The sequence below is a fragment of the Bombina bombina genome, chromosome 3, assembly GCF_027579735.1.
Source record: "Bombina bombina isolate aBomBom1 chromosome 3, aBomBom1.pri, whole genome shotgun sequence".
NCBI classification, from domain to species: Eukaryota; Metazoa; Chordata; class Amphibia; order Anura; family Bombinatoridae; genus Bombina; species Bombina bombina.
This window is the reverse complement of record NC_069501.1, coordinates 1,249,314,157-1,249,330,241: the sequence shown is the minus strand read 5'-3', so window position 1 is coordinate 1,249,330,241 and position 16,085 is coordinate 1,249,314,157. Positions and strand designations below refer to the sequence as shown.

General features: G+C 36.5%; 1 protein-coding gene across 5 annotated transcripts in view; it reads left to right on the top strand.

The window, feature by feature from the left end:
• ATG16L2 (autophagy related 16 like 2) overlaps positions 1–16,085 on the top strand; it is a 372,678-nt gene that overhangs the window by 113,891 nt on the left and 242,702 nt on the right. For all 5 annotated transcript variants that reach the window (XM_053708773.1, XM_053708771.1, XM_053708770.1 and 2 more), the window contains exons 2-3: positions 1,243–1,315; positions 3,805–3,907. In XM_053708773.1, the coding sequence (XP_053564748.1) occupies positions 1,243–1,315; positions 3,805–3,907 (176 nt within the window). The remainder of the gene's footprint in view (positions 1–1,242; positions 1,316–3,804; positions 3,908–16,085) is intronic.

Below are 16,085 nucleotides of genomic sequence, written 5' to 3'. Positions count from 1 at the left end.
GCAGGGTGTGCTTCCCTAATTAACTGTTTCACTGCTGGGCTGCTTACCAAATCTGGCCTTAGAGCGAACACTGCATATGTGTCTGTATGACAACATACACTTGTCTGTGATAAACTGATGTACTCTGTGTAACCTCTCCTTGTGTTTGCCCCTTATACCTGTACACATAACATGAGCTTTGGTGTCTTTAAAAATGGAGCTTTACAGAGGTTTACTGAGCCAAAAAAATGTAAGACTGTAACGGTTTCCCATAATCACTTGCAGAGATCTAAGGTTTTAACTATTTTCTTTAGCCACAGAGGTCAGAGTCGTCATGAATTCAGAGCAGCTGAGGTTGGGGGAAAAAGCTAAAATCTGTGAAATTGACTTTTCCTCTCCTATGATTCTTCATTGTATATTGAAACTTGTGTTGGAACATTTGCTAATTACTCTGCTAGAAATACCCACTAACAGTCCGGGGGCAGGTGATCATTTAAAGGGACATAAGCATACAAAGACAGTACTCTGTGTTAGAGCATGGTATTATTGCTCTGAGGCTTGCCTTTAACTCTGTATTTAACCCCATGTAAAAAGGTTAAACCTATAGTTATTCATCTCCAGAACAGCAGCTAGCTCCCAGTAGTGGATTTCTGCTATAAAGAGAACATAGTTTTATAAAGTTACCTGCTCTGTCTGAACCATTTTGACTTTTATGTCAATTTAAGGTAACAAAGGTAATTTCCTGTACTGCCCTACTGGGGTATTACTGAATTGTTATGAGCTTTATTTAATCATAACTGTGTTTCTAGTTTCAGACTTTTAAACATCTCTATGTATTGAGTCCCACATCCACTGTAATTGAATTATTGTGTAAAACAGGCTGTGATTTCTCTGCTACATCGGAAGATAACATTCTCTTTATATTGACAATAACCTTAGAAATGTTCGTATCAGCAGAGCTTGACCCATTTGTTATGGTGACCTGGTGCCTGGTATTTGTCAAGCTCTGAAATATAACTTCAATTAGGGATGGCCAACTGGTGGCCCAAGGGCCTCTTGCGGCCCTCTGCACTATTCTTTGTTGCCTGCAGGAAACCGATCATACATTTATGTGGCTTTTAAGGCGTCAAAATATTGATGTGCTGTCCCTATGTTATAGAAAGTTGGCCATCACTGACTTAAACCATCTTTATTGTCTAAATATGAAAATAAACTGATTGTTTAGGACCTTCTTTGTTTCATTAGTATTATTTTACATTGCAGATAACAAACTTTTGGAGAAATCCAGTTTACTGAAGCACCTCACGGAAACTCTGCAGACTGAGCAACTTCCCAGGTGAATAGAAAACAAAACTGTACTTATGATTATCAGTTGCTGTAGCAACCGGCTCACTATATTTTATTGTTCTATTTGTTTGAGACGTATTCTCTTATTATACAATTATACAAACAAGCAATGCTGCCTCCAATTTGTAATAAAGTGTGTATAAAATGATAAGAAAGTGTGTGCGATAAAAGTAGTGATGGGCGAATGTTTTGCAACATTTGAAAAATGAAACAAATTTTAACACATTTGTTCGTTCGAATCGAATTTCGAATGTTTCATAACATTCTAACATTCGATTTTCGAATGTTCAGTTTCGAATTTTACGATTACATTCTAAAATATTCGTTTAGAAAAATTTGAATTTATATATTTGTAATAGTATTTCTATAATGCTTTATTTAAATGTATATTCAAATTATGCAATATTCGAATTAGAAAAATTCAAATTTATATGTTTGCAGTAGTATTTCTAATGCTTTCTTCAAATGTGAAATTCAAATTATGCAATATTCGATCGAAATAGAAACATTCAAATTGATATATTTGTATTTATTATGTATCAATTTACTAGATTCCCTACCACATGAACTATTAAACTTCTGAATAGTATTTGTTAAATTGAATGTTAAATTCGAAATTTTGAATGTGGACATTCAATCTAATTATAAACATTTAAATTCGAAAGTGACATTCGAAAACTTTAGAATTTTTAAGAATATTCATTCGTATCAACATTCGGATTTGTAATTCGAATTTCGGTAATAACATTCGTTCTAACATTCGAAATTGAAAATGTACACATTCGCCCATTCCTAGATACAAGAACGATCCCTACGAGCTAAAACACAAACAAATATAAATGATATTGTTTTTATTTATATGCAGGATGGCACTATGTAGGTTTTTTGTTGTAAATTTAAGAAATTACTTAACATGTCAACAAATATTTGTAAAACATATTAGCAATTATGATGCTCAATCCAAGTGTTTAAGAACAAAGAGTGAATGGAGATAAATTAATATTTTATTCTTCCATTTAAAAAAACAAACAAAAAAAAAAAAACATTGGTGGGAAAAGGAAATATATTAAAGAATGGGATAGGTTAAAGTGATTGTAAACTTTAACAAATAAAAGCCCAGTATCAAATAATAATCTTAAACAGGGGGACTTTAAATCATTAAAGTTTACAGATATGCTTATTTTTTTTAAAATACTTACCTTTTGCGTTATTGTAAACATAACACTGATCTACTGCCCGCAGCTCCTGCTTTCTTTAGCAGATCAATGATGAATCCGACTTCCTCCAATCGTTGCGTTGCCCCACGAGCTGGACACCAAAGGGGGCACACAGCGATGGGAGGAAGCCGGATACGTCATCATTCTGCTAAAGATAGCAGGAGCTACGGGCAGTAGATCAGCGTTATGCTTACTATAAAGCAAAGCTAAATATTTTAAAAAATAAGCATCTTTGTAAACGTTAATGAATTAAAGTTCCCCTGTTTTTAAGAGTATTATTTGATACTGGTCTTTAATTCATTCAAATTTACAATCACTTTACTCATGAATGAAGATTTTTAAAAGAAGGCAGTTTTTTTCTTTCCCAAGATGAAGTCAGTAGAAGCTTGTTTGTAGAATACTCCTCCGATATTTAGTGTTCTGATATTGCCTTTAGCGAGCGCGGAACATATGGTACATACTTGTGTAGTAAAATGTCAGGTTTTCTCTAATGATGAAACCTTTTATGATTCAGATAGAGCAAACAGTTTTAACTTTACAGTTCTCTTCCATTATCTAAATGTGCGCAATAATTTTATATACACACATTCTGATGCATCAGATCATACTGAGCATGTGCAAGAATTCACAGGATATACGTGTATGTATTTTGTTATTGGCTGATGGCTGTCACATGATGCAGTGGGAGGAAAATATAGATCTAACGTTAAAAAAATGCTATTCTACTCTGTTTAGTGGTCCTTTAAACATAAATTGTAATACATGTATATTTTAATTTCTTTCTTTATATCTTTAAAAGATCTCATAAATAAATTCAGATATGATCTTTGATACGTTTTATGTCATATTAATAAATAAAAAAATAATCTGCTTCTCTGAAGTATAGAAAGGTTTATGATTATTATCTTTTCATATTAACAAGGTTTAGAATAGCTCTAGTAAAAATATTTTTTTGAGCACCATCTAAACATGTTGAATGTTGTTGTGTTTTTTTGTTTAAATAATGATCATCAGTAGGAAGTACACAACCTATAGTAATATATAAGTATCTTAGGTCATGGTTTTTGTAGGCAATGAAATGGCTGCGTGTTGTAATTCTGTGCTATGGAATGCTCATTACAATTATTCCACCCCAGTCTTACTGTATCTTCCAACCCACTCTGAACAAATAAAGCATTCCCTTTATGTAGCCAGTGCTCAGGTTTATGACTTGCAGTTGTGTAAGAAGGTGAATCTTATCAGGGTTTCCTTTGTCTTCCAGACTCCCTGAGGAAATTAAGCCTCTCCCTGATACAGACGATGACCAAAAGCTCATCCTTCAGCAACAAAAACAGATTGAAGATCTTGCAAATGCAAATAGAGAGGTGCGTACTGTATAACACACTGTATCTATACTCCTTTAGGGCTAGACTACAAGTGGAGTGCAAAATATCGCTTCTGAGAAAGCGATATTTGTGCTCCACATAGAAATACCAGAGTACGCAAATTTGCGCTGGTATAACAAGTTAGTCGCAATGCAAATGCAAACCCGCGTTCACATTGTATGGAAGCATTGAGCTCACAAGAGCACACTTCCATAGGCTCAAATGTGCGCCTCATTCTCATGCTGTGAGAGATGGCATGAGAACCTAGCGATGGGCAGCAAATGTTAAATATACACAAATATGAATATATACATAACTATTTGTGTTAATATGTGTATAAACACATGTAAACACATAAATATATATATGTATATAAGCTTATAAATATATATGTACAGGGAACACACAGTCCCCATAGACCGCACACATAAATATATATATGTATATAAGCTTATAAATATATGTACAGAGAACACACAGTCCCCATAGCCCGCACACATAAATATATATATGTATATAAGCTTATAAATATATGTACAGGGAACACACAGTCCCCATAGACCGCATACATAAATATATATGTATATAAGCTTAGAAATATATGTACAGGGAACACACAGTCCCCATAGCCTGCACACATAAATATATATATGTATATAAGCTTATAAATATATGTACAGGGAACACACAGTCCCCATAGACCGCATACATAAATATATATATATGTATATAAGCTTATAAATATATATGTACAGGGAACACACAGTCCCCATAGACCGCACACATAAATATATATATGTATATAAGCTTATAAATATATATGTACAGGGAACACACAGTCCCCATAGACCGCACACATAAATATATATGTGTATTTAAGCTTATAAATATATGTACAGGGAACACACAGTCCCCATAGACCGCACACATAAATATATATATGTATATAAGCTTATAAATATATGTACAGGGAACACACAGTTCCCCATAGACCGCACACATAAATATATATGTATATAAGCTTATAAATATATATGTACAGGGAACACACAGTCCCCATAGACCGCACACATAAATATATATATGTATATAAGCTTATAAATATATGTACAGGGAACACACAGTCCCCATAGACCGCACACATAAATATATATATATGTATATAAGCTTATAAATATATGTACAGGGAACACACAGTCCCCATAGACCGCACACATAAATATATATATATGTATACAAGCTTATAAATATATGTACAGGGAACACACAGTCCCCATAGACCGCACACATAAATATATATGTATATAAGCTTAGAAATATATGTACAGGGAACACACAGTTCCCCATAGACCGCACACATAAATATATATATGTATATAAGCTTAGAAATATATGTACAGGGAACACACAGTTCCCCATAGACCGCACACATAAATATATATATGTATATAAGCTTATAAATGTATGTACAGGGAACACACAGTTCCCCATAGACCGCACACATAAATATATATGTATATAAGCTTAGAAATATATGTACAGAGAACACACAGTTCCCCATAGGCCGCACACATACATATATATATGTATATAAGCTTATAAATGTATGTACAGGGAACACCCAGTTCCCCATAGACCGCACACATAAATATATATGTATATAAGCTTAGAAATATATGTACAGAGAACACACAGTTCCCCATAGACCGCACACATAAATATATATGTATATAAGCTTAGAAATATATGTACAGAGAACACACAGTTCCCCATAGACCGCACACATAAATATATATATGTATATAAGCTTATAAATATATGTACAGGGAACACACAGTTCCCCATAGACCGCACACATAAATATATATGTATATAAGCTTATAAATATATATGTACAGGGAACACACAGTTCCCCATAGACCGCACACATAAATATATATGTATATAAGCTTATAAATATATGTACAGAGAACACACAGTTCCCCATAGACCGCACACATAAATATATATATGTATATAAGCTTATAAATATATATGTACAGGGAACACACAGTTCCCCATAGACCGCACACATAAATATATATATATGTATATAAGCTTATAAATATATGTACAGAGAACACACAGTTCCCCATAGACCGCACACATAAATATATATGTATATAAGCTTATAAATATATGTACAGGGAACACACAGTCCCCATAGACCGCACACATAAATATATATGTGTATTTAAGCTTATAAATATATGTACAGGGAACATACAGTTCCCCATAGACCGCACACATAAATATATATGTATATAAGCTTATAAATATATGTACAGAGAACACACAGTTCCCCATAGGCCGCACACATAAATATATATGTATATAAGCTTATAAATATATGTACAGGGAACACACAGTTCCCCATAGACCGCACACATAAATATATATGTATATAAGCTTATAAACATATGTACAGAGAACACACAGTTCCCCATAGACCGCACACATAAATATATATGTATATAAGCTTATAAATATATGTACAGAGAACACACAGTTCCCCATAGGCCGCACACATAAATATATATATGTATATAAGCTTATAAATATATGTACAGAGAACACACAGTTCCCCATAGACCGCACACATAAATATATATGTATATAAGCTTAGAAATATATGTACAGAGAACACACAGTTCCCCATAGACCGCACACATAAATATATATATGTATATAAGCTTATAAATATATGTACAGAGAACACACAGTTCCCCATAGACCGCACACATAAATATATATATGTATATAAGCTTATAAATATATGTACAGGGAACACACAGTTCCCCATAGACCGCACACATAAATATATATATGTATATAAGCTTATAAATATATGTACAGGGAACACACAGTCCCCATAGACCGCACACATAAATATATATGTATATAAGCTTATAAATATATGTACAGGGAACATACAGTTCCCCATAGACCGCACACATAAATATATATATGTATATAAGCTTATAAATATATGTACAGGGAACATACAGTTCCCCATAGACCGCACACATAAATATATATATGTATATAAGCTTATAAATATATGTACAGAGAACACACAGTTCCCCATAGACCGCACACATAAATATATATGTATATAAGCTTATAAATATATATGTATATAAGCTTATAAATATTTGTACAGAGAACACACAGTTCCCCATAGACCGCACACATAAATATATATGTATATAAGCTTATAAATATATGTACAGGGAACACACAGTCCCCATAGACCGCACACATAAATATATATATGTATATAAGCTTATAAATATATGTACAGAGAACACACAGTTCCCCATAGACCGCACACATAAATATATATATGTATATAAGCTTATAAATATATATGTACAGGGAACACACAGTTCCCCATAGACTGCACACATAAATATATATATGTATATAAGCTTATAAATATATATGTACAGGGAACACACAGTTCCCCATAGACTGCACACATAAATATATATGTATATAAGCTTATAAATATATGTACAGGGAACACACAGTTCCCCATAGACCGCACACACAAATATATATCTATATAAGCTTATAAATATATATGTACAGGGAACACACAGTCCCCATAGACCGCACACATAAATATATATATATGTATATAAGCTTAGAAATATATGTACAGAGAACACACAGTTCCCCATAGACCGCACACATAAATATATATATGTATATAAGCTTATAAATATATATGTACAGGGAACACACCGTTCCCCATAGACTGCACACATAAATATATATGTATATAAGCTTATAAATATATATGTACAGGGAACACACAGTTCCCTATAGACCGCACACATAAATATATATGTATATAAGCTTATAAATATATATGCATATAAGCTTATAAATATATATGTACAGGGAACACACAGTTCCCCATAGACCGCACACATAAATATATATATGTATATAAGCTTATAAATATATGTACAGAGAACACACAGTTCCCCATAGACCGCACACATAAATATATATATATATGTATATAAGCTTATAAATATATGTACAGGGAACACACAGTTCCCCATAGACCGCACACATAAATAACATAATTTATGCTTACCTGATAAATTTATTTCTCTTGTAGTGTATCCAGTCCACGGATCATCCATTACTTATGGGATATTAACTCCTCCCCAACAGGAAGTGCAAGAGGATTCACCCAGCAGAGCTGCTATATAGCTCCTCCCCTAACTGCCATTACCAGTCATTCGACCGAAAACATGCAGAGAAAGGAAAACCATAGGGTACAGTGGTGACTGTAGTTTAATGGAAAAATTACCTGCCTTAAAGTGACAGGGCGGGCCGTGGACTGGATACACTACAAGAGAAATAAATTTATTAGGTAAGCATAAATTATGTTTTCTCTTGTTAAGTGTATCCAGTCCACGGATCATCCATTACTTATGGGATACCAATACCAAAGCTAAAGTACACGGATGACGGGAGGGACAGGCAGGCTCTTTATACGGAAGGAACCACTGCCTGAAGAACCTTTCTCCCAAAAACAGCCTCCGAAGAAGCAAAAGTGTCAAATTTGTAAAATTTGGAAAAAGTATGAAGAGAAGACCAAGTTGCAGCCTTGCAAATCTGTTCAACAGAAGCCTCATTCTTAAAGGCCCAAGTGGAAGCCACAGCTCTAGTAGAATGTGCTGTAATTCTTTCAGGAGGCTGCTGTCCAGCAGTCTCATAGGCTAACCGTATTATGCTACAAAGCCAAAAGGAGAGAGAGGTAGCCGAAGCTTTTTGACCTCTCCTCTGACCAGAATAAACGACAAACAGGGAAGACGTTTGTCGAAAATCCTTAGTTGCCTGTAGATAAAATTTCAGGGCACGGACTACATCTAGATTGTGTAGCAGACGTTCCTTTTTCGAAGAAGGATTAGGACACAAAGATGTAACCACAATCTCTTGATTGATATTCCTGTTAGTGACCACCTTAGGTAGGAACCCAGGTTTAGTACGCAGAACTACCTTGTCTGAATGAAAAATCAGATAAGGAGAATCACAATGTAAGGCAGATAACTCAGAGACTCTTCGAGCTGAGGAAATCGCCATTAAAAACAGAACTTTCCAAGATAACAACTTGATATCAATGGAATGAAGGGGTTCAAACGGAACCCCCTGTAAAACATTAAGAACTAAGTTCAAACTCCATGGTGGAGCAACAATTTTAAACACAGGCTTGATCCTAGCTAAAGCCTGACAAAAAGCTTGAACATCCGGAACTTCTGACAGACGTTTGTGTAAAAGAATGGACAGAGCTGAAATCTGACCCTTTAAGGAACTAGCGGATAAACCCTTTTCTAAACCTTCTTGTAGAAAAGACAATATCCTCGGAATCCTAACCTTACTCCATGAGTAACTCTTGGATTCGCACCAATATAAGTATTTGCGCCATATCTTATGGTAAATCTTTCTGGTAACAGGCTTCCTAGCCTGTATTAAGGTATCAATAACTGACTCAGAAAAACCACGTTTTGATAAAATCAAGCGTTCAATTTCCAAGCAGTCAGCTTCAGAGAAATTAGATTTTGATGTTTGAAGGGACCCTGGATCAGAAGGTCCTGTTTCAGAGGTAGCGACCAAGGTGGACAGGATGACATGTCCACTAGATCTGCATACCAAGTCCTGCGTGGCCATGCAGGCGCTATTAGAATCACTGATGCTCTCTCCTGTTTGATTCTGGCAATCAATCGAGGAAGCATCGGGAAGGGTGGAAACACATAAGCCATCCCGAAGGTCCAAGGTGCTGTCAAAGCATCTATCAGAACCGCTCCCGGATCCCTGGATCTGGACCCGTAACGAGGAAGCTTGGCGTTCTGTCGAGACGCCATGAGATCTATCTCTGGTTTGCCCCAACGTCGAAGTATTTGGGCAAAGACCTCCGGATGAAGTTCCCACTCCCCCGGATGAAAAGTCTGACGACTTAAGAAATCCGCCTCCCAGTTCTCCACTCCCGGGATGTGGATTGCTGACAGGTGGCAAGAGTGAGACTCTGCCCAGCGAATTATCTTTGATACTTCCATCATTGCTAGGGAGCTTCTTGTCCCTCCCTGATGGTTGATGTAAGCTACAGTCGTGATGTTGTCCGACTGAAACCTGATGAACCCCCGAGTTGTTAACTGGGGCCAAGCCAGAAGGGCATTGAGAACTGCTCTCAATTCCAGAATGTTTATTGGTAGGAGACTCTCCTCCTGATTCCATTGTCCCTGAGCCTTCAGAGAATTCCAGACAGCGCCCCAACCTAGTAGGCTGGCGTCTGTTGTTACAATTGTCCAGTCCGGCCTGCTGAATGGCATCCCCCTGGACAGATGTGGCCGAGAAAGCCACCATAGAAGAGAATTTCTGGTCTCTTTATCCAGATTCAGAGTAGGGGACAAGTCTGAGTAATCCCCATTCCACTGACTTAGCATGCACAATTGCAGCGGTCTGAGATGTAGACGTGCAAAGGGTACTATGTCCATTGCTGCTACCATTAAGCCGATCACCTCCATGCATTGAGCTACTGACGGGTGTTGAATGGAATGAAGGACACGGCATGCATTTTGAAGCTTTGTTAACCTGTCTTCTGTCAGGTAAATCTTCATTTCTACAGAATCTATAAGAGTCCCCAAGAAGGGAACTCTTGTGAGTGGAAAGAGAGAACTCTTCTTTTCGTTCACCTTCCATCCATGCGACCTTAGAAATGCCAGTACTAACTCTGTATGAGACTTGGCAGTTTGAAAGCTTGAAGCTTGTATCAGAATGTCGTCTAGGTACGGAGCTACCGCAATTCCTCGCGGTCTTAGTACCGCCAGAAGAGCACCCAGAACCTTTGTGAAGATTCTCGGAGCCGTAGCCAATCCGAATGGAAGAGCTACAAACTGGTAATGCCTGTCTAGAAAGGCAAACCTTAGATACCGGTAATGATCTTTGTGAATCGGTATGTGAAGGTAAGCATCCTTTAAATCCACTGTGGTCATGTACTGACCCTTTTGGATCATGGGTAAAATTGTCCGAATAGTTTCCATTTTGAACGATGGAACTCTTAGGAATTTGTTTAGGATCTTTAAATCCAAGATTGGCCTGAAAGTTCCCTCTTTTTTGGGAACCACAAACAGATTTGAGTAAAACCCTTGTCCTTGTTCCGACCGCGGAACCGGATGGATCACTCCCATTAATAAAAGATCTTGTACGCAGCGTAGAAACGCCTCTTTCTTTATTTGGTTTGTTGACAACCTTGACAGATGAAATCTCCCTCTTGGGGGAGAGAATTTGAAGTCTAGAAGGTATCCCTGAGATATGATCTCTAACGCCCAGGGATCCTGGACATCTCTTGCCCAAGCCTGGGCGAAGAGAGAAAGTCTGCCCCCCACTAGATCCGTTCCCGGATCGGGGGCGCTCGATTCATGCTGTCTTAGGGGCAGCAGCAGGTTTCCTGGCCTGCTTGCCCTTGTTCCAGGACTGGTTAGGTCTCCAGCCTTGTCTGTAGCGAGCAACAGCTCCTTCCTGTTTTGGTGCAGCGGAAGTTGATGCTGCTCCTGCTTTGAAATTACGAAAGGAACGAAAATTAGACTGTCTAGCCTTAGGTTTGGCTCTGTCTTGAGGCAGGGCATGGCCTTTACCTCCTGTAATGTCAGCGATAATTTCTTTCAACCCGGGCCCGAATAAGGTCTGCCCTTTGAAAGGTATATTAAGCAATTTAGATTTAGAAGTAACGTCAGCTGACCAGGATTTTAGCCACAGTGCTCTGCGTGCCTGAATGGCGAATCCGGAATTCTTAGCCGTAAGTTTAGTTAAATGTACTACGGCATCTGAAATAAATGAGTTAGCTAACTTAAGGGCTTTAAGCTTGTGTGTAATCTCATCTAATGGAGCTGATTCAAGTGTCTCTTCCAGAGACTCAAACCAAAATGCTGCTGCAGCCGTGACAGGCGCAATGCATGCAAGAGGTTGCAATATAAAACCTTGTTGAACAAACATTTTCTTAAGGTAACCCTCTAACTTTTTATCCATTGGATCTGAAAAGGCACAGCTATCCTCCACCGGGATAGTGGTACGCTTAGCTAAAGTAGAAACTGCTCCCTCCACCTTAGGGACCGTTTGCCATAAGTCCCGTGTGGTGGCGTCTATTGGAAACATCTTTCTAAATATCGGAGGGGGTGAGAACGGCACACCGGGTCTATCCCACTCCTTAGTAACAATTTCAGTAAGTCTCTTAGGTATAGGAAAAACGTCAGTACTCGCCGGGTACCGCAAAATATTTATCCAACCTACACATTTTCTCTGGTATTGCAACTGTGTTACAATCATTCAGAGCCGCTAACACCTCCCCTAGTAATACACGGAGGTTTTCCAGCTTAAATTTAAAATTTGAAATATCTGAATCCAGTTTGTTTGGATCAGAACCGTCACCCGCAGAATGAAGCTCTCCGTCCTCATGTTCTGCAAATTGTGACGCAGTGTCTGACATGGCCCTAATATTATCAGCGCACTCTGTTCTCACCCCAGAGTGATCACGCTTACCTCTTAGTTCTGGTAATTTAGCCAAAACTTCAGTCATAACAGTAGCCATATCCTGTAATGTGATTTGTAATGGCCGCCCAGATGTACTCGGCGCTACAATATCACGCACCTCCCTAGCGGGAGATGCAGGTACTGACACGTGAGGCGAGTTAGTCGGCATAACTCTCCCCTCGTTGTTTGGTGAAATATGTTCAATTTGTACAGATTGACTTTTATTTAAAGTAGCATCAATACAGTTAGTACATAAATTTCTATTGGGCTCCACTTTGGCTTTAGCACATATAGCACAGATATCTTCCTCTGAATCAGATATGTTTAACACACTAGCAAATAAACTAGCAACTTGGAAATACTTTTCAAGTAATTTACTATAATATGAAAACGTACTGTGCCTATAAGAAGCACAGAAAAAGTTATGACAGTTGAAAATTAATAAACTGAAAAGTTATAGCATCAAATCTTTGTAAAAAACACAATTTTAGCAAAGGATTGCTCCCATTAGCAAAGGATAACTAACCCTGATAGCAGAAAAAAAAAAAAAAAAAATACAGAAATAAACGTTTTTTTATCACAGTCAACTACAATCTCACAGCTCTGCTGTGAGTGATTACCTCCCTCAAAACAAGTTTTGAAGACCCCTGAGTTCTGTAGAGATGAACCGGATCATGGAGGGAAGACAATAAACTTCTGACTGAATTTTTTGATGCGTAGCAAAAGCACCAAAAAAGGCCCCTCCCCCTCCCACATAACAGTGAGAGAGATCAGTAAACTGTCATAAATTAAATAAAACGACTGCCAAGTGGAAAAAAATAGTGCCCAAAACATTTTTTCACCCAGTACCTCAGAAAATTAAACGATTTTACATGCCAGCAAAAAACGTTTAACATTAATAAATTGAGTGTTATTAAAAAGCCTGTTGCTAGTCCCTGCAAATTAGGCTAAAGTTTTATGCATACAGTATAATTCCAGTGAAGTGCCATTCCCCAGAAAACTGAAGTGTAAAATATACATACATGACAGCCTGATACCAGTTGCTGCTACTGCATTTAAGGCTGAGTTTACATTATATCGGTATGGCAGAATTTTCTCATCAATTCCATTGTCAGAAAATAATAAGCTGCTACATACCTCTTTGCAGATTAATCTGCCCGCTGTCCCCTGATCTAAAGTTTACCTCTCCTCAGATGGCCGAGAAACAGCAATATGATCTTAACTACTCCGGCTAAAATCATAGAAAAACTCAGGTAGATTCTTCTTCAAATTCTACCAGAGAATGAATAACACACTCCGGTGCTATTATAAAATAACAAACTTTTGATTGAAGGTATGAAACTAAGTATAATCACCACAGTCCTCTCACACATCCTATCTATTCGTTGGGTGCAAGAGAATGACTGGTAATGGCAGTTAGGGGAGGAGCTATATAGCAGCTCTGCTGGGTGAATCCTCTTGCACTTCCTGTTGGGGAGGAGTTAATATCCCATAAGTAATGGATGATCCGTGGACTGGATACACTTAACAAGAGAAATATATGTATATAAGCTTATAAATATATATGTACAGGGAACACACAGTTCCCCATAGACCGCACACATAAATATATATGTATATAAGCTTATAAATATATGTACAGAGAACACACAGTTCCCCATAGACCGCACACATAAATATATATATATGTATATAAGCTTATAAATATATGTACAGAGAACACACAGTTCCCCATAGACCGCACACATAAATATTTATATATGTATATAAGCTTATAAATATATGTACAGAGAACACACAGTTCCCCATAGACCGCACACATAAATATATATGTATATAAGCTTATAAATATATGTACAGGGAACACACAGTCCCCATAGACCGCACACATAAATATATATGTGTATTTAAGCTTATAAATATATGTACAGGGAACACACAGTCCCCCATAGACCGCACACATAAATATATATGTATATAAGCTTATAAATATATGTACAGAGAACACACAGTTCCCCATAGACCACACACATAAATATATATATGTATATAAGCTTATAAATATATGTACAGAGAACACACAGTTCCCCATAGACCGCACACATAAATATATATGTATATAAGCTTAGAAATATATGTACAGAGAACACACAGTTCCCCATAGACCGCACACATAAATATATATATGTATATAAGCTTATAAATATATGTACAGAGAACACACAGTTCCCCATAGACCGCACACATAAATATATATATGTATATAAGCTTATAAATATATGTACAGAGAACACACAGTTCCCCATAGACCGCACACATAAATATATATGTATATAAGCTTATAAATATATGTACAGGGAACACACAGTCCCCATTGACCGCACACATAAATATATATATGTATATAAGCTTATAAATATATGTACAGAGAACACACAGTTCCCCATAGACCGCACACATAAATATATATATGTATATAAGCTTATAAATATATATGTACAGGGAACACACAGTTCCCCATAGACTGCACACATAAATATATATATGTATATAAGCTTATAAATATATGTACAGGGAACACACAGTTCCCCATAGACCGCACACACAAATATATATCTATATAAGCTTATAAATATATATGTACAGGGAACACACAGTCCCCATAGACCGCACACATAAATATATATGTATGTATATAAGCTTAGAAATATATGTACAGAGAACACACAGTTCCCCATAGACCGCAAATAAATATATATATGTATATAAGCTTATAAATATATATGTACAGGGAACACACAGTTCCCCATAGACTGCACACATAAATATATATATATATGTATATAAGCTTATAAATATATATGTACAGGGAACACACAGTTCCCCATAGACTGCACACATAAATATATATATATGTATATAAGCTTATAAATATATATGTACAGGGAACACACAGTTCCCCATAGACTGCACACATAAATATATATGTATATAAGCTTATAAATATATATGTACAGGGAACACACAGTTCCCCATAGACCGCACACATAAATATATATGTATATAAGCTTATAAATATATATGTATATAAGCTTATAAATATATATGTACAGGGAACACACAGTTCCCCATAGACCGCACACATAAATATATATGTATATAAGCTTATAAATATATGTACAGGGAACACACAGTTCCCCATAGACCGCACACATAAATAAATATGTATATAAGCTTATAAATATATGTACAGGGAACACACAGTTCCCCATAGACTGCACACATAAATATATATATGTATATAAGCTTATAAATATATATGTACAGGGAACACACAGTCCCCATAGACCGCACACATAAATATATATATGTATATAAGCTTATAAATATATGTACAGAGAACACACAGTTCCCCATAGACCGCACACATAAATATATATGTATATAAGCTTAGAAATATATGTACAGAGAACACACAGTTCCCCATAGACCGCACACATAAATATATATATGTATATAAGCTTATAAATATATGTACAGGGAACACACAGTTCCCCATAGACCGCACACATAAATATATATATGTATATAA